Here is a 24,797-nt window from a genome sequence, read left to right as displayed (position 1 = left end):
ACTCCTGAGTTAAATCTACGCTCATCAAAGTATACTTGCACCAGTAATACGTATTTAATAATAACATTTAGAAATTATTTACATTAAATCCAAACAGTAGGAAAATAGGAATTCAACCCAACTGCTGACTATTTAAAGTCCTGTTTATACCTAGGTCCATAAAGCAAACATTTCAAAGGGGAAGTTCACCCTGATGAAAAAAAACTCATTGTGAAAATACAAGAAAAAATTATAAAAATATTGGTGAAGGTTTGAGAAAAATCCATCAAAAATTCATAAAGTAATTAGAATTTTAAGTTTTTTCATTTATTTTTAATGTCATAATATATGAGCAGCAGCCCCATATGCTGTGTAATATAAAATGCATAAATTTCAATTTTTCAATGATTCAAGATGACTATCTTTTTTTTTAGGAGCAGGTGTGAAATGATTTGTCCGCTGATATACTTCAGGTACAATAATAACCATTTTCATTTTTTTTTGAGAAAATTACATTTTATTATCTTTTTACTACACAATATATGGGGAAGCCGCTCGCATATAATGTCACAAATTAAAAGACTCAAATTCTAATAACTTTTTAAAATCTTTGATGTATTTTCCTCATATCGTCACCGATGTTTTTTTTTTAATAATTTTTTCTGCTATGCTTACAGTAAACTTTTTGTCAGGGTTAACTTGCCCTTTAACAGTGAAAATAATAATAATAAATGGCATTTATATAGTGCTTTATCAACCTACAACAGCTCAAAGCGCTTCACAATTATTATTACCCGGTCACTGGATTCATAGCATTTCAAGCAGCTTGTTAGGCGCACACTTGCTAAACCAACCACAATGACGGTTGTTTCCTACCGGTACCCAATTAGCACCTGGGTGAGAGTGGCAAATCGTGGATTGACGCCTTGCCAAAGGACGCTAGGCCATGGTGGGATTCGAACACACGACCCTCTGATTACAAGGCGAGAGTCAGAACCGCTACACCACGGCGCTTCCACGGTTGTGTATGATCAGTCATAAAAATCAGCCCATTAGACTCACTGTCTAGTACTGCTACTGTGCTCAATTCACCATATACAAGACTCTATTCTTGCATGTATGGTTTGCTTTACTTGGGTTTCCATCTCACAGTAACCATATACATACATAACAATATATACTTGAAGTGCTGAAAAAATAGGACTATATCTAAATTCAACACTCTAAACACAATATTTGCAAAATCCACAAGTGCATAGATCTAACACATTTTGTTTATAAATTTTCACAACATAAAAAAGGAGATACGAAGTTCAGGCACATTTTGTGATTGTCCTAATTATCAACTACATTAACTGATTAACACACGCAACTGAAAGTACATACTTCATTGGTAATATTCTAATTTTCAAAAAAACAAAAAACAATATCTGTAGTTTATATAAATTCAATAAAACCCTTGATAAAGGTGCAAAAACTATTCTGTCACCAAATATCACAATACAACAAAACAAGAAAATATATACTTCCTCACTATCTGAATACCACATTATAATATGTGGCACTTATTGCCATTTCACTATGGAAATACATGTATTCACACTTTAAGCAGAAAGACAATGCAGAAATATTTTCTAGGCCAGAAATTCAACTTCCCTCAATTCAACCTTTCTCTTCCTTTTTTCTTTTTAAATCAACGATAGGAAATACTCGTCCTCATAAGTTGTAATGAATGGTGAAACACATGTTTAGTAAAGTTTTAATGTATCAGATTGAAAATTAAACAAAAATTTACAGCTGCTATAAGTCAATCATAAAATGGAAAAGCAATTGAATTGTATACACTAGCTTATCTGTAATAGAAATAAGTTGGTACAAGTAGCAATTTTCTTAAAAAAATAAATTCAGTCAGTATGATAACCTCTGCATAAGCACATATGTTCATCATCAAAAACTGACATTACAATAAAGTAAATGTTCATGAGAAGTTGCACCATAAAGTTGATGAGTTTTGAATGCAAACATTAATGATAATAATAAACAATTCAAAAATCACATATCACATGATACAATCTGGAAATTTAAAAATCTATTTCATCTCATGTTTTCCTGTTTTGTTACTAATATATTATGAGGAGGAAAGCTTTTTCCTCAAAAAAAGTTCAATGACTGAGATTAACAATGATGATACTGGTGCTGGTGACATGATTTGTTTTTACAAGGTAAATCTTGGCACAAATTAATACACTTAAGATTTTCATGATCAGTCAATGAAAAAAATGGGGAAAAAAAAATCCCTCAATAACTTTTTCCCCCCCAAGTGTCTTCCCTGACATTTTGGGAAATAAGGTGATAGCAATGGGTCATTCTCAGAATATTACAATTCATTGCCCTAATTCCTACAATCTTGCAAGCTTTCCGATACATTTTCTCTGAACAAATAACAGACAGTTGGCTTGCACCACATAAACATGCTTGGTGGCCGGTGATGTTTTGGCTTGAACATGCAAATGAGTTTGTTAACATCCATAACCATCAGCATTTGTAACAAATTCATTTGTAATCTGTATTCATATTCAGATCTGGGAGTTGTTGGTCATTCATAGTGGATGCAGAGTGCACCTTTTTTTCCCTATTCATTCTTGCATGGGTGTAAGGTTGTGTAATGTTTTAATTCATGAATTGTGTCATTTTTTTCTAAGAATGCTATTCTAATTAACTAACAGATCTAACTTCTATCAACATTGTTTTGACCCGATCATACCAATAGGCAACATAGCTCACACACAGTAAATCATTTCAGTGTAAAGAGGGAATGTCTGTTATCACTTTATAAGGTGGTTATGGCGATTGCTAAGAAAGCATGGATGCTTTGTAAGCAAGCAACCAGAGGACAGAAGACTCGAGGTCTTCTCTGAGGTACATGGTAAATGCCTCATATCATTTGACCTTTTGACTCCTAGATGACCTTTGACCCCATCATTCTCACGGGCTCACATGTGTTACTTCCTAAGGATCATATGTACCAAATGTGAACATAGGCGATGCAGAAATAAAGAAATGAGAGCAAATTGAACAAAAATTTTAATATTTTCATAACAACCTAACAGACTACCGGTAACAGGAAAAGTGATCACTGGGTCTCTGCCGAACTTTGTTCAGGCGAGACAAAAATGATTTCCCCATAACTAGAGAGCATGTTATGGAATATCAAAGCTCAGAAACCTTAATTACATTAAATATCATAAGATGAAGTTGTTCCTAATCAATGACTGGCTATGCTTGCACACGACCATGCATTTATTTTGCCTCAGCACAATGTGACTACTTGTGATCAGTGACCAGGGATCATTAGTAGTCTACATAATTCAATCAGTCATAGGTCAAAGCATTATTTAGGACCAGAATATCTGCAATTTTCACCTTAAATCAAAAGATTTTTGTAGTCCCATGCAATTCAACATATACAGATTCTACAGTATTATGATTGGGTATATTCCTACAGTATTATGACTGGCCATAGTTCTACAGTATTATAACTGGCCATAGTTCTGCAGTATTATATCAGTATTATTATTAGATTTTCATTATGATGGATATAATCCAAAATACATTCACTGACTACTTTGGAATGTTACAGAAAAATTGAAATTAAAATGATATTGTACTCACACAATGCTTTTTAGAAGCAAACAAAATATGAACAGTTTGTTGCAGTAAGAAAAGAAAAAATTGCAAATAAAATCAAAATAACATTCAAATTAATCTACCGGTAGGTACGATTGAGTTGTCATTGATGGCAACTCACTGCACAAGTTGTCCCATGCTAATGAGTTTGTGTGTTTATACTACATGAAATAAGAATTACCACACAATTTTACCTACAGTACAAATAATCTCTGGTAATCCCTCATGATCAATGCTATATCGCATCCTCAATGCCAGCTACCCAAGCTAGGTACCAGACTGAATAATCTTGGATTTATACATGTACAACAGTTTCTGGTAATGTGAATGGTATACTTTATGGAACTATCCTAGCCAATATGGTGGTGTTTTATTCTGCTGTTTGTGATAGTATACATGACTTTACAAACAGCTGGGATATTGCGAATTAAGTGAGTTTCTGTATCAATGCAATAGCGTTAACTAAAGTTGAATATGCATCATTAATATTTGTGCTATTAACACATTGTCAGTGCCAAATACATGATTTGCCACTATGTTATGAGATACACCATATACTTTGTCAAAATGTTTTTACCCCCCCCCCCTTAAACTTCATTTTTGGTACTCCAGTATTGACATTTGATATTCTAGTTGTTTGTTAAGTCATAAATTAATAGCTTACAAAAAAAACACACACACACCTGTAGTGATTCAATTTTTGTCCAAATTCATACATGAATGTACAAATAGTTGGTATTTTATAACTTGTGAGTGTCCTTATCAAAACACCTCAAGAATGTTACGTCTTTGACTGGAGGAAAGAACATGATTGAGCCCTCTCTGTTGTCCTTACATTGCCTATCATAAAATCCACATACCTTCTTCAAGTATACTTTCCAATTAAAAAAAAAAGGTGAGCAAAAAAGTAATTTGTGAATTCACGACCACAATCTGTGTGCTGACGGTGAGCACTGATTTACCAGGATGGACGGTATCAAAGTTCTATGTTGTGATGATGGTCTTCAATGTGGCCATCACACATTGTATTCATATACAATGACGGCGTGGTCAAGGGGTAAAGAAGGAGGAGGAATGTTAGGAGTCCAACAATGAAGGTAACTGTGATTATTGCACGATGTCTAGGACTATAATGAAAAACCTGACCTATCTCTGGAAAACCCATGTAGTTACAGAACGAATGACATATGAATGGCCCAGCCAGGTGACCTATGGTAAAAAAAAAAACACATAAGAAGAGATAATCACAGTATTATACAAAATATATAAATATATAAATTCAACATGAATATAATGAGAAATGAAATATTGTTCAAGTAGCAATGTGCAGTCTTCATCATGTTTAGATTGGAAAACTTTGGCATTCCTAAATCAAACATATCCAAAGCCGGGAAAATGTAAGAAACTCTCAGATTGTCAAATTGCTAGAGACACCATCTGATCTCTGACAAACCCATGACTGGAGGTAATTACTTAGTATCCAATTGTCTTAACAGTGCAAAGAAATACTGCTTTATATCCAGCGAACCAGATGGGTGTTTGCAAATATGATATACCATCCTATATGTTTCAATAAAGACTTTGATTTGAATGCTAAAGATATGGCATGATTTTGTATTTACTAGTTATTTCAAGTAATGTTTACATTATGAAGTAACATTGATGCCTCACAAAGTCCCAGATCATTCCAAAATAACAAATATTTGATGTCAATATAATAAAATTCATCGGTACTTTCGTTCTTCATTTTAGTTATCTAACCTCACACCCACATCCATTGGCGGCGGAAGCCAAAAATTTTAGGGGGGGACGCAGGAAAAAAAAAAGGTTATCAACCAAAATTTCAGGGAGGGACTACCAAAATTTTTTGACAAGCAAAAAAAAAAGATTAAAAAAAAATTTAGGGGGGGGGGGATCGTCCCCCTCCACCTCAAATTTAGGGGGGACATGTCCCCCACCCCCACCCCACTTCCTATGCCCACAACCCTCACTTTTCTTGAATTCTCTTTCCCCTCTGCTTTTCAACATGCCAGGTGGGTGTCTCACAAAGCTGTTGGTAAAGTTATGCATGATGTTCCACACGACTGGGACATTGTCTTAGGTGCTAAGTAAAGTTACATAGGGATATATGCCTATATAGTAAACAGTAGTAGTAAAATATGAGCTGTGATTGGCTAGATTGGTACCACGTGACCTCCCTTCAAAGAGTTTCATTGTACATATGTACAATAAAACTTTCGATTTTTGGAGGGTAAAGCCCGTGTTAAATGAATGGGGATAATATTGATTAGGGTCTAATGGCAATGCGCAATTAGCCAGTCGGTCCTGCGCATCTGCATTTACTGAGCGAATGCGATGCGTTAAATCTTAATTTTTACAGTGACGCCACATTTTCCTGACTTGTGCAACTTTATATTATGGAGCGTACTATATACATTTTGGATGGTACGTGTGCAACGGTACGAATGTTTGACATTCAGCCTCCCATTTGATCGCATACAACAAGCAGCTAAGTAGGCGTACAATTTACTATAATAAATAGTGAATGTTCTATCATACAATATTACTGGACTATATGAAATCCAAATATAAATATCCCAAGTGCAGGTCTATTTCACAAAACCTGCACTCGGGATAATTTTATATTTGTCGTACATATAATCCAGTATATTGTACACTATTTATATACTGTAAAAGCAGAAATTTTTGCGGTGTGGAAAGTTTCGCGGATTTCGCGGCAAGATCAGTGAGCACGAATTTATGAGCATCTATTTTAATGCATGTTTTGAACCGCGGCCCAATTGCATGTATCTTTTTGGCAGACTGCATAATTTGACCTATAGAGGGCGACATTTAAGCAAGTAAGCTTGCTCCAAAATCATATGCATCGCGAGAATTTGTTCCAATGCGCACATTTTTTCTAACAGTCGCAGATCAGTAATTTATGATTTTGCTTGAAATATAAGTTGCTTTTGCTGTCTGATTGGCGAGTGTTTAGATCTGTTTAGTTTTTTGATCGCCAAAGTTTGTTGATTGATCCCATGCACTTTGAATAGCCATAATCCTCCTGGTCCTTACTTGGTGCTCGGCCATCCACACCAGGCCAGCAGCGCCTCCGTTTTGCCTTCCTCGATGTCCGCCCCACAAAAAAAAGTTGCGCTAAATGTCACAAAAGCTCATGATTGGATCAAAACAATGCTGAATTACGCCACATTAGAGCTATAATTAGTGATCAGAAAATACAATTTCATTGCTGAAATGTTAATTAAAACCATTCACAGATGGGGTAGAAGGAAGTGACTTTGTGATTATGGAGTGTGCAGCACAAATTCAAGAACCCGCGAATATGTTTTGAAGCCGCCAAGCGCGAAATATTAATCCCGCGAAAATGACAGTGTTTACAGTAATATAAGCACAAGAAGGCATAAGCGATGTTGTGTCTCGCCCCCTTCTGAAAATAACCAGAAATATCATGTCATAAGAGTCTTGCACGTTAACTTTAACGTTGACGTCAAAATGTCTTTTGACCTTACCATGTGACCTCCAAATCAAGGTACTAATGGATAATTTGTTTTTCTGTTCCAATCCTGAAGAAGCGAAAATGGAAATCAGCCCCGTTGTTTGGTTTTTGAAAACACAAAAACAAAATCACAACGTGAAAAACGTGTTGTGATTTCGTTTTTGTTAATCAGAAACAGAAAATTGAAATCAGAAATACTTTTGGGCTTTTTCTGATTTCTCATTCTAAATTTGTGTTTTTATATATCAAAAATAAAATCAGAACACGGTTTCAGCTCTGTGGTTCTGTTTGCAAAAACGCAAAAAGCATCGTGTGCACTTTGAAAGCGACTGAATGAAATAATCCACAAGGAGTGGAGGATGTTGTGTGCGGGAGTCACTGATCAAATCCAATAACGGGGCTAATAATAGAGCTGTAAGCACTTAGATATGTATGTCTTAAGCACATTTTAAAGGTGAAGTCCACCCCAGAAAAATGTAAATCAAACTAGCATAATGCTGAAAATTTCATCAAAATCAGATGTAAAGTGAGAAAGTTAGGCCATTAAAGTTTTGCTTATTTTTCACAAAACAGTTATATGCACAACTCAGTGATATGCAAATTAGACAATCAATGATGTTCCTCACTCACATTTCTTTTGTTTTTTATTGTTTGAAATACACAATATTTCATTTAATAAGATTTGACAATAAGGACCAACTTAAAACCATACAGTATTAAAACAATGCTAAATTCATATGTTCAGGGAGGAATTAATCTCTCTTTCACTTGACAATGAGAAAATGAGAAAATATTATATTTCATACAATAAAATACAAAAGAAATAGGGAGAGGATGACCTCATCAGTCTCCTCATTTGCATACCAATCAGGAAGTGCATAATTGTTTTGTAAAATCAAGCAAAACTTTAAAATGTCATATTTTTTTTAATTTTACATCCAATTTTGATGAAATTTTCAGTGTTGTGCTTGATTTTTCTCTTTTTATTCAAATAAACATTTTGTTGGGGTGGACTGGTCATTTAAATAACCAGATAAATTATTAGATTATTAATGGCAAGTTACAATAGCTGTAACTTTTTATAGAATGGTCCCGGACCTGACATAACACTATCTGTTTGATACATGTCTGTATAAGACCCAAACAGACATACACTTTACTCACCAGTTCTTACAAATAGGAAAGCTGAGTAGGCACCAAATACGGTTGTGTAACACGACTGGAAAACTAAACAAGGGAAAAGAAAGACAAAAATTAAATAAATCTCAATAAAGATATAAGGAAGACAAATCAAATATCATACACCAAAAGCTTTGAGAGCATTGATTGAGTCTAAATACAATTCGATGATGTACAAGTCCTAGTGCTACATATCATTATGAAGGATGGTTTATGTATCTCAGTTTCCTGCATGTGATGATATCTACTGGTCTAATTAGTTTCCTAAAACTGATTTTTACACCTGAAATAAATACATGAGGGGATATTGGTCATGTAATGCACTGACTTTAAGTGAAGAGTTGCATTTTGATATTCAGTGCTGATTCATTTCTCATAAGTTGATTACTGAAAAAAAAAAAACTTTTTAGAACCACAGGACAGCAAGCTAAGGCAGTTGAAGTGGACAAATTACACTGTACTTCCACTGCTAAATGTTAATGCAATATCACACTTTTCAAGGCCCTTTAGCATTGCTAAGTTTTCAGCTAGTACCCTACTTTGAACCATCCATATAAAGTAGAAATGTAGTAACTATTAACCAGACACCTCATCATTTTACCAAATGGTCAAGTTGAAGATTTCTTGAGAGGAGACTTCATTAACCCATTGGATGACCATAACCTTCTTTGAAAAACAATGTTCCCTTCCCCAGGAAGTTCTTTACAATATAAATAAGGGATTAAAGTTGCCAAAGGCTATTAAAGCCCTGACCCTCCACTGATCTGAAGTTTAGCATGACCCTCAAACTATTGTGCAGAGGTGACACTCAATACAAAAAAAATTATATTAAAAAAAATTCAAAGGAGTCATCAAATAATTCCCAACTTTGGATCCTAATTAAGCACATCCTGTTCAGGACTTACCCAGTTTGCATTTATGGGTGATCAAAGGGAAAGAAATTTTATTTAAATAAAGTACTACTTGAAATTACCACACCCCCTCCAAAAGAAAGAATTGAATCTCTCAAATAAAATTAAACATGGTTACATCCAATAGGAAAGGTATATTCTTGCTTTAAAAACTGACCACAAAAAAGAGAAGAAATTTGATAATTCTAACCCCAAACACAATTGATAAGCAAGAACAAAAAATTACAAAATCCAAATTATATGTGGTATTGTGGTGCAGTCTCACAAATGCCAAATAAAAGGGGGAAGTTCTTATTTGATTTTGATTGAAGCAGGAAAAATATTATTGAAGTTGAATATTAAAGGCTAGCTGGGGAGGTTTGATACACACATTTCTGGCTTGCACTCAGGTAAATAAGATTGAATATTCGATCTGAAAGATAGTCAGAAAAAATCTTGGAACCAGCAGGACATGAACCTCTCATCTTCTGATTGCCAGTCAGTGACTCTACCACCAGGGGGCCGTAACACAAAGCATAACGATTGATCGTAGGCTTGATTTTTATGGTTGATTGTACATTGTGGTCAATGCAATCAATCAAGAAAATGTGTACTACGATCATTGCTAAGCGTTGTGTTACGGGCTCCATGCCATCATTTGAAATATCACTTTAATATCACAGCAGGATATTTAAGGTACAACTCAGAATGGCGGGAAGGCAATCCAAAATGTGGGATAGTTAGGTCTGTATAGTGCGGTGGTTTGCGCAGTGACTGCACGCAGGCTTAATAACTTTCAGTTATATCAGTTGCCTTTAACTAACTTTGCTGAATGAAATCGACCACAACCTGAAACTCTTGATAAGCAGATGATGGCCATTAATATTAGTGTTGTCAACATGAAGAATCAGACAAGCAAGACGTCAAATTTGAAAATTTAGATATCAGGAAGTCCATGACTCAGTTCGTATTGTGTTTTATTGCGCTAATTACTACCCACCAGTCATTAAAAGCACTGCGATCAGCAGAAATAGATCTGTGTCTGCGTCACAAGACTAGCCAGGTGGAGACAACCCTCCGTTCGATGTGAACAATTGGTTGCTTGGTTTGGGGAACAGGGGCAATCAGATGCAAAAAAAAAAATTCTACTCTGACATTCAGTGGCGGACCGTGACCTGGAGGAGACAATGATTGGAAGGGCACTATACAGTATTGTTTTTTAACAATGCTGTGCCCCTCAAATGCTTTGTCTCCTCCGGGTCACGGTCCGCCACTGCTGACATCATGACCTTTCTTAAAATCTGATTAATTTCATTCTCCTGGTAATATTATAATAACTCACATGAAGGCTCTCAAACAATTAAAGAGCACCAAATTTTCAGTAAGGGATATAACATGCCATATGTATAGGACCACTTTCTATAGTACTATAACCAGGGTAGGAATTCATTTTTTTTTAGGGGCTACTTTTTTTTTTACATTGGGGCTACCACTGAATATCTTGGGGCTATTTTCTAATTCATGGGGCTACTTTTTTTATCGCATATCAGCAATTACCTTTTGACATTCCGAGACTCAATGTGATGCCTAAAAGCTCAGAACATTTTTAACTGTAATTACTGTAGGCTACAGGCCTTACAATAAACAACAGTGATCCCACCAGAGCAGTGGCGTACCTAGGATTTTTAACAGGGGGGGGGGGCAAATTCGTCCGCCCAAAAATGTGACAAGCAAAAAAAAAATATAGGATTTCGTATCGGAAAAAAAAAAGTGCATGGGTTGTGACTCGTCAGGGGGGGCAGACTGCCCCCCTGCCCCCCCCCCCGTAGGTCCGCTAGTGCACCAGAGTCGCCTTCAGCTTCACAAACTTCAGATTCGAGCCAATCGAGGCCCCAAGACTTTATTGTCGATTGTCTCTGTACAGTACTGTTTCTTTTTTTGGCTTATCCTTCTCAACAGTATCTCGATTTGGAAAGGCTTCTGGCGCTGGCCGTATGGCAGAGCCAGGTTTAACTCGAATTAGAAACTTATCCATCTTGCACTCCGACTCGACGATGTCGATAATCAGCGCTGTCACAATCACCAGCTGATCGCATACAATTCTGTGCATGCCTAGTACACATAATATACCGTACGATGCACGTGCAGAGATGCCAACCTAAAGAGAGTTGTCAGGAATATTTACCATATTTGTCAGGAACAAATGGGAGTTTCTCTGCCCCCACCTCAAATTTAGGGGAGGGGGGGGGGGAGGACCAAGTGGCTTCTTACCTTGTTGTGATCGATGACTTTGAAGTCAATTAGGTTTGAAAAACTGACGGTAGTTAGTTGTGTGTTTCTCATAGAACGCTAGACCAAAAGCTTCAGTCTCTGTATTTTGGTTGTTCAGCTGAACCGCGTTGGCTCCACTCACCAATACATAGACTGAAGAGTTGTTGGCCCGTACATTAAGACAACGTATCAGCTAACCCAGGGAGCTCTGGGCTAGCTGATACGTACGTAACCCAAGGAGCTCCGGCCCGCTTTTCGGGCCGGAGCTCCCTGAGTTCCGTATCAGCATGCAGCAGTAACGTTAGATCTAACATTCGGCGGAAACCCGATTTTCGGATCGTTTTTGGTACATCAAATGTCACATTATGAAAAAATAATTACATCCAAACTTACGAGAAAATATATAAAATTCAGAAACATCGTACCTTAGACCGCAGTTACCGCTAATTCCTTTCAAATGATGATCAAAACTTAGTCATCCTCGATTCCTTCGTTGGTCATCGTAAGTTGCCATCTTGGATGACGTCATCATCTTTACAGTCGTATTTACCAGTCGCTATTATACCGCGATTCGTGCCGCTGATTTGTGCTTGTCTATGTGCGTGCCTTCGGAACTTGTCGCTCGCATTGATTGGCCAGGATATCGATAATTCTAATCAGAAAGCCTTGATAAAAGCATAACTCAATGAACGTAGTAGGCAGTGCGCGCGTTTATAAATTATAGTAGAGAACTCCCGTTGGTTTACCGTTGGCCACACACACGCTGCATGCACGATACATGTATACACAATACACGCATATACATGCACAATACACAATACACGCATATATACACATGCACAGCAAAGCAATACACAATACACATGTATTGTAGTTGTTTTTTCCGTAACCTTTTTATTGTTGCCGTAACACCGTAATTGGAGGAATAAAATCGGAACAAATACGGCGAATCCGTAACGGTTGGCATCTCTGCACGTGGTCTCGTTACCAGCTGTGCAGTCTAATCGTGCACGCGTACATGTACATAAGCCATGCGGCAAGTGCGTCAACAATTCTAAAAACCCCGTGCTAAAGACTATGCGTACTCCGCATCCCATATTGCATTGCGCGTTAATTTACAATCGCGAAGCTTCTGGTGTTACGGAAGGTTCGGATATTGCATCGACCGTTCAACTTAAAGCTGGCAAGGGCGATATAAAAGATGCGCTTGCTCCGCCGCCGGAGAACGTAATTATGTAAAGTATTTTTTACATTGTCGATGGTATTTTATTGGGGCGATTCTGAAATAAAAAGTCGCCCCAAAGCATTGGGTTTTGAGAATTTTTAGCGGCGATTTGGGCTGTCATGGGGGCAAAATCGCCCGTCGCCCCCGTGTAATTCCGACCCTGACTATAACACTTCTACTTACAAGCTGTAAAAATGATTGCTGATAAAGGCTCTGATCCAAATCTTAATCTTTCAATGATGTGATGTATATGAGCTGTAGAATGACAAAAATTACAGAACTTGCAAAATGAACAAAATATGGAAATCATTAATCTTAGGGTCTCACTTGAAAGTCAAGTCCACCTCAAAATCAAGATGATGTAAATCATGAAATTTCATCTCAAAGTTTATAGATGTAAAATAAAAGATATCTGGCACTTTTTAGTTCTTAATAAAAAAAACCCATACAAATCAACAAAAGTGACATGATCAAACATGGTGTATATATGATCATGCATTGACTGTTTACATATTTAAACATTATTTTTGCTGATCTAATATAAACAATTATTTGAATCATCAAAGGACTACTCAATTCAATGAAAAACTTCTTTATTACTAAATCTACAAAAAGAAAAAGTGAATACATGAAATCTTATACTCTAATCTAAAATACATAATGAATGGTCTTTGACATTGTTGACCATCTCTCATGTGAGTACCGATTATGATATTGATTTGGTAAAATTGATCTTCGTATGTAAGAGCACTTGCTTTGGGATATCATTGTACTGTCACATTGCCTTACATTTTTTTTTTACTTGAAGTGACGAACAACATATTACAATGACTTATTTAACAAACAAGATAAGGTCAAGCAAAGCCTCATTCATTTTCTAGACTCCAGTTTATCTCAAACCATGGTCATAGACTGGGCTGCATTATTGAGAGCCAAGAGTGTAAAAACATATAAAAACCAGTCTCAGACTGGACTGAAATTATGGAGAGCTGGGAGTGTCAACAATTTGTTTAACTCAAACCAGGTCTAACCCCACGCTAAATTGTGGAGAGCCAAAGAATGTAAGAAAAAAAAAGGTTTAATTCAAGCCATCGTCTAACACTAGGCTGAAATTATGGGGATCTAAGAATGTTTTAAATAAGCTTATTGTGCTTACTGAGCCGTTTTCCCATATTTTACTGGTGAAGAAAACTATATTCATAATCTCTAGACAGTTTGATTATGGTTTGAGTGATAAAGGTGATGATATACTTATGTATATTAATAATCTAGGGACCGGCATCACATTTGGCTATACATAGTTACATCACAACTTTAGTTCCGGAGATCAAAATATAGTCCACTGAATTTGCGTTAACCTATTGCCTCCTGGAACTGGCTGGTTCCTGTACAAAGTCAATGGAATTATAGGATTTATCAAGTCAATATGTTAAACATACCTACTCCAAAGAAGAGTGGGCACACAATGACAGCTGTTGGACAGCCAAAACAAGGCACAAGTAGAGGCAGCATACATGCTCGAAAAACAAACTCTTCTGTGAATGGAGCCTAAAATGAGATTCAATTTGAAATGTTTAGTCAGGAGTGATCTGTACTACCAAAGTGCATGTTTTGTAAAAAGTTTTAAGTCATTTAATTGTAAACATTCAGACTTTAAACATTTATGTTCATGATCTCATACAATTCAGTTTACTCTTGCAGTGAAGAAAAATTGCTTGCAAAATATGAGTATGGTTCAAATTTTCGCTAGCTTCCGAGGCTTTGTACAACACAAATCGCGAATCTTCTATATTCGTGCATTAATGCGACATTTTGGCTCAGCACACTGGTGAGATTCGCACAATATGTCTTGAGCTGCCATGAGCAGTGTATGTGGAGGGGGTCAGAAAAGCAAGTACATCAGTTTTTTCCCCCTCGGGGGAAAAATGGACTATGTAAAACTCTTGGTTTTCTCCTCATGTACACTCTTAAAGTATGATCTTAAGCAAGGAATATAATACTTACTATCAAATAATTTCTAAGCCACACCATCTGCACTGTGTATGTGCTCCCAAGAACACCCCTTTCTACTACTACATATAGGAATAAAAGAGAAAAGAGAATGACAATCGACAAACAATTAGAAATCATCAAGGTATCAAGAAAACATGAACCATCAATTACATAAAATAGAATTTCTTCAAAAGAATGAAGACAGTCAAAGTGTTCTCAAGTTATCATTATGCAATGAATGATGGTTGAGAAATGCATTTGGTTTAAAGTTTAATCAACAAATCAATCAACGTTTGTAGTAGTAAACAAGAATTAGTTAAAGGCATGATTTCTACTTATATTTCTACCTGAATCCTCTTTTAATATTGAATCACTCTGATCTTCATGGGCTTTGAAGAGATTTTCTTTTTATTGAAGACAATCAAATGTTTTAAACTATTCTGCTGATCTAAGTACCCTTACTTACAACAACCAATCATGTTTACATACTTCATGTATAAGTCACAAGTCATAACTCAAAGCTGCGACTGACCAATTAGTAGCCTGCTCGGGCGCCGCTGGAATTTAGGCATCACCGAACGATTTTTTAGAAGTCGAGCGGGCTGTAAAAATATTCAGCGGTGGCCGAGCAGTGCCCGATAGATCACCCATTATTCAAGGCCTAATCTGGGTCAAATCGGGGAACTTATAGCGTCCGAGCAGTGATCGGCTGACGACCCACTGAATCCCGAGCTGTCCCCCACCGGCCTATTTTTAGGTAATCGCCTGTCTGATCTTGAATTCGCCGCGAGATCATCGACCGATCTCTGAAGGCCGATGACTGCTCGACAGCCGTTGATCCTACCAGTTCAATTTTCGACCTAAATCGTTCAACAGCGACCACTCAATTACGTCGGCGCCCGGACGGCGACCAACCAGACGCCGAGCATATTTTGGGCGGCAAGTGAAAAGTGAGCAGGCGCCGCCAGAATTTTAACTCCGCGCTAAATCTTGAGCGGCGACCGAGCGATGCCCCAAAAACCAGTGGTGCCCGGGCGAAATGGGCTAAAAACTCGCCGCCCGGTCGCCGAGCAGGCTAAATTTTAGAGTTGTGACCTTAGCCTAAGTTTTGGTCAATTGGACCAAAACTGTTTGTCACTCTTCCAATTCATCAGATTATACATGTAAATGAATGTGAAAACCATAAAGCAGTTTATATAGGGGTATGAAATAAACATGTATTTCGTTTGATAAATTTTCAACAAGCGGAACCTTAACCTTGGTAAAGATTTCAGTGTTGATACCCCCAGCCATGGTCAAAGTTCAATTGCCCCTATATGACCTTTGAACTTGATCATATGACCTGTAACTCGGGCAAAATAATCAGCGATACATGATTGGGCTTATGTCCAAGTTTAATGTAATAGGTCCATATAAATTCAAACTTAACCTTGGTTAAGATTACAATGTTGACGATGCCACAGTTGCTGTAGGAAAAGTGGGATCTAGTCTCACTCTGCTATGAAGGCGAGACAAACAAAATAATTAGAACTTTGTAAGACTGCTCAAAGGGCCCTTTCTAGAAGAAAAAAATTAACAGAGGATGCAAGATCTCTAATTATTCAGCTTCCAAATTTCAACAAGGAGTCAATGGATGAAAAAGATTCTACAGCAACTACATTTTTGTAAAACAGGAATGTTAGATCATACTTTTTCACTTTACTAAAGGTTTGGAAGGGCTTTAAATTTATTACCAATGTTATCAAACAAAGCAATGGATCAAAATGAAATACATACATACATGTACAGAATTTTTTTTTGCCATACCTATTGGTACATCATGAGAATGAGATCCATCCAAATAAAGCATATACAATGGTCCTAGAAACAGAACCTGAGGAGACAAAAGAGGAGACAAAAAAGGCAGATATTACTGGAAACTGGAAATTCTTATTTATATTCTTCCACCATGTACATACACACACACACACAAATATATATATATATATATATATATATATATGCCTACATCCTACGTAAGGGTGAAGTCTATGAATGGGTTTATTCCGTCATAATACACATATAGACATAAAGACGAAGGTAGAGGGTGTTAAAGCGCATTACGAACATTGAAAGAAGAAAAAAATTGCCTTAAACACAGATGTAGAGAAATATATAGAAATTTTGTTTTCATAAAATCAGTCAGCTGTCAAAAATTTAGAACCTGATTTTGTCCCCCTGAAGAATGGGGGGGGGGGTGGGGTGCAAAATTCAACTCGCTTACAATTGCAATCACCCCCACCCCCTTTGCATGATTCAGAACATCTCCCATCCTCAACCAACCCTCCTACGCTCCACTCACCTTGAATATTCAGGAAATAAGTATATCATAGCAATATGAAATATATATTTATACGATATCATTGGGCACAATGTGATACTAAAGTGACAGGTAAATTACCTTGACCATTATGAGGCGCCGAATGTACCAATATTATATAGAACAATTATTTGTTATATAATCATTATTTATTAAATAATAACTATTATTTATATATAATTTACATTTTATTTGTAAATAACTACTATTATATAAAATATCATTTCTAATTATTTATATATAATTCCAAGTAATACTTCATTATTTGTAAATAATAATAGTTCGACATTCCATTATTTATAAATAATGATTATTTGTTTTTCATTATTTATAAATAATGATTATTTGTTTTTCATTATTTATAAATAATGATTATTTGTTTTTCATTATTTATAAATAATGATTATTTGTTTTTCATTATTTATAAATAATGATTATTTGTTTTTCATTATTTACAAATAATGATTATTTGTTTTTCATTATTTATAAATAATGATTATTTGTTTTTCATTATTTATAAATAATTTGTTGAGTTTTCCATTATTTATAAATAATGATTATTTGTTAAATAATGAAAACGTCTACTTCATTATTTATAAATAATTTTTTCGAGTGCACCATTATTCTCATTATTTATAAATAATCATTATTTAATGTTCGAGTTTTCCATTATTTATAAATAAAGATTATTTGTTAAATAATGAAATATCTACTTCATTATTTATAAATAATAATTTTGTTTCAATATCCCATTATTTATAAATAATCATTATTTATAAACAATTTTTACAGTTTGCCATTATATACAAATAATCATTATTGATATACAAATAACCATTATTTATTAAATAATGCCATTATTTATTAAATAATGCCATTATTTATTAAATAATGCCATTATTTATTAAATAATGGAAAACTCGCTATAACATGCAAATATGGGACCGCCCATGATATGAATATTCATGATGCGATTTCCTTTTTCGTGATTTTTCTTCACAAATTTTTGTCCATTTCCTCTTCATAATGACATTTCTTGAAGCAATTTTCTAGGGATATGGTCTGATTGTAATATTCTTCATTTTCTATATAACTTCGTCTTCGTAGAAATATCAAAAAGTGTAATTTTATACGATTTTTCCTACAGTTCACAATCCCCATAGGCGCGCGTGTACGGTAGGGACAACCGGTGAATCGACGGAGTGCTCTTCATCGAAATACTACGTTGGTTGGTCCCCGGAAGTGGCGGGCGGAATTTAGCCCGAATCCTCGATGGAAGTCGATCAAGTGCATATGAGCTGAGAGAGTGAAATATCAGTGTACTTGTACAGGCCCTTCTACTTTTTATAAATATTTCTTGTTGCTTTTTTTGTTAATGTTAAGTTAATTTTTCCTGGTGTAGAAATAAGTTTCAGTTCTAATAATGCACTTCAAATACATTTTGGAGTGTCTGTTTGAGGCGTTTGGGGCGATTTCACCCTGGCCCCAAAATGCTCGCAACGACAATACGGGGGCATGATGACCCCTAATTTTTTAAAAACTTATTTTTCTATTGAAAATTATCACAAAATTCACCAAAAGTGTGCACGAAAGCCTTCGTATTTCACTTTTAAAACTCCAAAAAGTGCCCAAATGACAAGCTTGGTCGCTTCGCTGTGTCGCTTTCAACTTGAGAACGTTTACGCGTCTGCTTCCCCCCCCCCCCTCCTCCGAAAGAAATTCTGTATACGGCCATGCTCTAAAGAGCCTGGCACATTGATTTATGTATACTTCATTTTCATTATTTTTATCTCATTATCATCATGGCCTTACGCAGAATTTTTTCCGGGGGGGGGGGGGGTGGGGGGCGCGGAGCAGGACGCGCGTAAACTTTCTCATAAAAATCTTGAGAAAGCGAAGCGACCAAGCTTGTCATTTGAGCTTGGTCGCGTCGCTGTCTCGCTTTCAAGATTTTTTTGAGAAACTTTACGCGCGTCCTAGCTGCCCCCCCCCCCCCCGGTAAAAATTCTGTGTAAGGCCATGATGATAATGTGATAAAAATAATGAAAATGAAAAGTACATATAAATCAATGTGCCATATGCTCTTTTGAGCATGGCTGTTCACAGAATTTCTTTCGGGGGGTGGGGGCAGACGCGTGTAAACGTTCTCAAGTTGAAAGCGAGACAGCGAAGCGACAAAGCTTGTCATTTGGGTTTACATGGTCCCGTGGCTGTCTCGCTTTCAAGATTTTTTTGAGAAAGTTTACGCGCGTCATGCTCCGGCCCCGGCCCCCCTGGAAAAAATTCTGCGTAAGGCCATGTTGATAATGAGATAAAAATAATGAAAATGAAAGTATACATAAATCAATGTGCCAGGCTCTTTAGAGCATGGCCGTATACAGAATTTCTTTCGGAGGAGGGGGGGGGAGCAGACGCGTAAACGTTCTCAAGTTGAAAGCGACACAGCGAAGCGACCAAGCTTGTCATTTGGGCACTTTTTGGAGTTTTAAAAGTGAAATACGAAGGCTTTCGTGCACACTTTTGGTGAATTTTGTGATAATTTTCAATAGAAAAATAAGTTTTTAAAAATTTAGGGGTCATCATGCCCCCGTATTGTCGTTGCGAGCATTTTGGGGCCAGGGTGAAATCGCCCCAAACGCCTCAAACAGACACTCCAAAATGTATTTGAAGTGCATTATTAGAACTGAAACTTATCTCTACACCAGGAAAAATTAACTTAACAAAAAAAGCAACAAGAAATATTTATAAAAAGTAGAAGGGCCTGTACAAGTACACTGATATTTCACTCTCTCAGCTCATATGCACTTGATCGACTTCCATCGAGGATTCGGGCTAAATTCCGCCCGCCACTTCCGGGGACCAACCAACGTAGTATTTCGATGAAGAGCACTCCGTCGATTCACCGGTTGTCCCTACCGTACACGCGCGCCTATGGGGATTGTGAACTGTAGGAAAAATCGTATAAAATTACACTTTTTGATATTTCTACGAAGACGAAGTTATATAGAAAATGAAGAATATTACAATCAGACCATATCCCTAGAAAATTGCTTCAAGAAATGTCATTATGAAGAGGAAATGGACAAAAATTTGTGAAGAAAAATCACGAAAAAGGAAATCGCATCATGAATATTCATATCATGGGCGGTCCCACATTTGCATGTTATAGCGAGTTTTCCATTATTTAATAAATAATGGCATTATTTAATAAATAATGGCATTATTTAATAAATAATGGTTATTTGTATATAAATAATGATTATTTGTATATAATGGCAAACTGTAAAAATTGTTTATAAATAATGATTATTTATAAATAATGGGATATTGAAACAAAATTATTCTTTATAAATAATGAAGTAGATATTTCATTATTTAACAAATAATCTTTATTTATAAATAATGGAAAACTCGAACATTAAATAATGATTATTTATAAATAATGAGAATAATGGTGCACTCGAAAAAATTATTTATAAATAATGAAGTAGACGTTTTCATTATTTAACAAATAATCATTATTTATAAATAATGGAAAACTCAACAAATTATTTATAAATAATGAAAAACAAATAATCATTATTTGTAAATAATGAAAAACAAATAATCATTATTTATAAATAATGAAAAACAAATAATCATTATTTATAAATAATGAAAAACAAATAATCATTATTTATAAATAATGAAAAACAAATAATCATTATTTATAAATAATGAAAAACAAATAATCATTATTTATAAATAATGGAATGTCGAACTATTATTATTTACAAATAATGAAGTATTACTTGGAATTATATATAAATAATTAGAAATGATATTTTATATAATAGTAGTTATTTACAAATAAAATGTTAATTATATATAAATAATAGTTATTATTTAATAAATAATGATTATATAACAAATAATTGTTCTATATAATAATGGTACATTCGGCGCCTCATAGACCATGTGCTCAGAATAAATGTTTTGTTTAATCTTATTTTCGATTATAGTTGTCATTACGAGGATCATTAAATCATAAATCTCTCACTTTCTAATGTTTAGGTAATTGGTGAAACAACATTTTCTTCTACAACAGGGTATTAGAATAGGATAAAATAAATTAATTCAGATTTCAGTTCTAAATTAAATGTATCTCTTTATGCCATTGGGGATAGCATTGTCAGTTTCAGCACATGGATGTTCATACTGTACTCATAAGGTAGTCTTAATTATGTTCAAGCTCTCCATACAAATACCACCTACTTAATATTACACCCCCCATCTCTCTGAATCACACCATATAGTTTAAAGGACAAGTCCACCCCAACAAAACGTTGATTTGAACAAAAGGAGAAAAATCCAACAAGCATAACACTGAAAATTTCATGAAAATCAAATGAAAAATAAGAAAGTTATGACATTTTAAAGTTTCGCTTAATTTCACTAAAACAGTTATATGCACATCCTGGTCGGTATGCTAATGAGGGGACCGATGACATCATCCACTCACTATTTCTTTTGTATTTTATTATATGAAATATTTTGATTTTCTCGTCATTGTCATGTGAAACAAAGTTTCATTCCTCCCTGAACACATTTAATTCCATTATTTTAACATTTTGTGGTTCAAGCAAAGGGGTCCTTATTGTCGAATTCGTAAAAATTGAAATATTGTATTATTCAAACAATAACAAAAGAAATAGTGAGTGGGTGACATCATCGACTCTCTCATTTGCATATCACTGAGTTGAGCATAGAACTGTTTTGTGAAAAATGAGCAAAACTTTAAAATGTTATAACTTTCTTATTTTACATCCGATTTTGATGAAGTTTTCAGCGTTATTCATGTTTGATTTTTCTCTACTTATTCAAATCAACTTTTTTCTGTGGTGGACTTGACCTTTAAGATTTGATGTTGACACCGCCGTCAAAAAAGCGGCGCCTATAATAGTTTATAGACAAAAAATGCATCCCTTGTGCCTACTCTTCTCCTATTAATCCTATAAACCCGGATTCCGCCCCCCCCCTGAGATCTCAGCCTTCGATCGCACGAGTGCTGCGAAAATTTGCAAAGTGTTAGTGTGCAATAAAATCTACAAGGCTGTATGGTTAATTTTTTTAAATAAGATTTTTCATTTAATGAATTAATTATGCAAATCTATGCATGAATTAAAACATTTGCTCTAATCATGGACCTATAAGAAATGGACAATTAACGCGATCATTCTTTTGATGCAATCATAGTCGCCGTCTCCTGATTATGTGCATATTAATGATAACATACAGGTGCTTTGACAATAGCGACTACCAAGGCGAATCTGATCTTCACAAAGGAATGTTTCGCTATGTTTGCCGTTTGTTGGCTGATGTCTTGTAGCAGATTATACCTTTCAATTAAGATGTTTCAGATTTGGAACAGCAAATTGAGAAGCAGACGATTTTTGTGATATCAAATTTATCATTATCGATTTGCACGCTTCTGCACACTCATAATGACTTTTCTAACGAGAGGGGGACGACCCCTACAAGAAACCCACCATGTTTCTCTGGAATATTATGAGGAAATCTTTAAAATTTGATTATAAATTACAATCAGTCAATTTCATTTTAGCCTCTATCTTGAAATATTCATACATTTTTCCAAATAAAAACCATGGAACTAAGATAACCATTTGTAAACCAGAACTGCACATTAATTTCCGAGAATTCAGGTAATTTATTACCTTCTGCGCATACAATTTGTCTAATGTTAAATGTCTAATCACCGAAAGCTTCTGTAACTCATGGTTTAATTGACGGCGACCATGATGGTATCACAGGAGATAAATATGAAGAGAATGTTATTCACATGACAATGACAGTCAGATGTTAGTGAATTCATTAACTAACCGATGAATGTCCAGCTTTCATAGGTCCATGCTCTAATCAACTATCATACGGCCCCAAAACTGCTAATTTTTGTTCACAGACTCTTTGTAGGATCCTGATCAAATGTTTTGGTTTTTTTATTAGGTATCACAATTTTTTTTTAATGCATTTTATTGTTTTTAAATTTTCTTATTTATTTCTCTGTTTTTCAACTTTTTTTATTGTTTTTTTTTTAATGGAATTTTTTGCAGACTTGATTCTGATCATAAACACGACAAAATTAATTAAGTTTAATCAGTAAAAGTAGAAATAATGATACATTTATAAATTTTGGCTAAATACACAATTTGCATTGCATTGGATTTGTACATGAATTCACGTTTTTGAGCAGCTTTGGGTCCGGGGGGAGGGGTCACTCTCCACATGGACTGCTACCCACCCATGTCCGACAACATCAGAAATGCACCCTAAATGGCGTAACTACATTAACTAAATTTGCAACCCTAAATGGCGTAACCCATGAGAAAAGCCACCCTAAGTGGCGTGAACAGGGAAATCGCAAATTTGGTCTCAGAAGTTGTGCGAGATATTGAAATTAAAATGTCGGCATGCGGCGCGGTTGAAAAATTTTGTGTGGCGGATTATCATGAAAAATGTAGAGGGGGGGGGGGCAAATTTTGCCCCCCGGCCCTTTTAGGGTTAATGGCCAAATTCATGAATATTCCAGAGTGATAATAATCTTTGTCCTCCTAATATTTCATAACTCATGAACTGTGAGAAGAACATAGCTCCCGTCTTTCTCTTAATTTATCCCTCCATTTAATATATACTATGTATCTCACCATAGTTAAGACTAATGGCACAGTGATGGCAGCTAGAAGACCTTGACTTCGTACACCCAAATGCTCGCATAGTGACAATCCCTGAAAGATCAAAAAAGAGATTAAGTATAATAATAAACAAATTATAACAATACTAGTTTTATGGATTCTTTCATGTCGCTGGCTGCCTGAACATAAGGAATAACAAAATATTCATAGATTATATATGCAATTTTAATGGCAATGACCACCTGAAACACGAATATACACTAAAACAAGTGGAATGCCTCTGGCCGTCTCACCTGCATCACGCGATTCAATATAGCAGCAGTGCTGATTTTGAAAACTACTATAACTCGCACAAGATGTTCAGTGATACTTGGTTACTCTTATTTCCACGTTTTATGAACTAGACCAATACACTTATAGAGATATGATGGCAATTAAAAAAATACCCCCAACGTGGCCAAAGTTCTTTGACCTTACATGACCTTTGACCTTGATCATGTGACCTGAAACTCGCACAGGATGTTCAGTGATACTTGATTACTATTATGTCCAAGTTTTATGAACTAGACCAACACACTTTCAAATTTATGGCTGTAATTCAACAAATACCCCAATTTGGCCAAAGTTCATTGACCCTAAATGACCTTTGACCTTGATCATGTGACCTGAAACTTGCACAGGATGTTCAGTAATACTTGATTACTATTATGTCCAAGTTTCATGAATCAGATCCATAAACTTTCAAAGTTATGATGGTAATTCAACAGATACCCCCAATTCGGCCAAAGTTCATTGACCCTAAATGACCTTTGACCTTGGTCATGTGACGTGAAACTCATGCAGGATGTTCAGTGATACTTGATTAACCTTATGTATAAGTTTCATGAACTAGGTCCATATATTTTCTAAGTTATGATGACATTTCAAAAACTTAACCTTAGGTTAAGATTTTGATGTTGATTCCCCCAACATGGTCTAAGTTCATTGACCCTAAATGACCTTTGAC

The 24,797-nt window shown here is 35.5% G+C and overlaps 1 protein-coding gene across 1 annotated transcript; it reads right to left on the bottom strand.

The window, feature by feature from the left end:
• Positions 1 to 1,477: 1,477 nt before the first annotated feature.
• Positions 1,478 to 24,090, bottom strand: LOC129264419 (CAAX prenyl protease 2-like). The gene is made up of 8 exons (XM_064101508.1): positions 24,085 to 24,090; positions 23,804 to 23,884; positions 16,550 to 16,616; positions 14,756 to 14,823; positions 14,191 to 14,299; positions 12,935 to 13,006; positions 8,351 to 8,413; positions 1,478 to 4,875 (listed from the first exon to the last, which is right to left on the bottom strand). The coding sequence occupies exons 1-8, from the start codon at positions 24,088 to 24,090 to the stop codon at positions 4,643 to 4,645; spliced, it is 699 nt and encodes a 232-aa protein (XP_063957578.1). The 3' UTR covers positions 1,478 to 4,642.
• Between the last annotated feature and the right edge of the window lie 707 nt (positions 24,091 to 24,797).

Source organism: Lytechinus pictus, chromosome 7, assembly GCF_037042905.1.
Source record: "Lytechinus pictus isolate F3 Inbred chromosome 7, Lp3.0, whole genome shotgun sequence".
In the NCBI taxonomy this organism is placed as follows: domain Eukaryota; kingdom Metazoa; phylum Echinodermata; class Echinoidea; order Temnopleuroida; family Toxopneustidae; genus Lytechinus; species Lytechinus pictus.
The sequence above is the reverse complement of the archived record's forward strand: the minus strand, read 5'-3'. Positions and strand labels throughout refer to the sequence as shown.

Bases quoted from the DNA above. Each gene is read 5' to 3' on its own strand.
- LOC129264419 (XM_064101508.1), bottom strand. The intron at 14,300-14,755 runs GTAAGTATTATA...ATCTCATTTTAG, and splicing joins GGCTTAGAAATTATTTGATA to GCTCCATTCACAGAAGAGTT. The intron at 8,414-12,934 runs GTAAGTAGAAGT...TCCCTTGTTTAG, and splicing joins AGCAATCATTTTTACAGCTT to TTTTCCAGTCGTGTTACACA.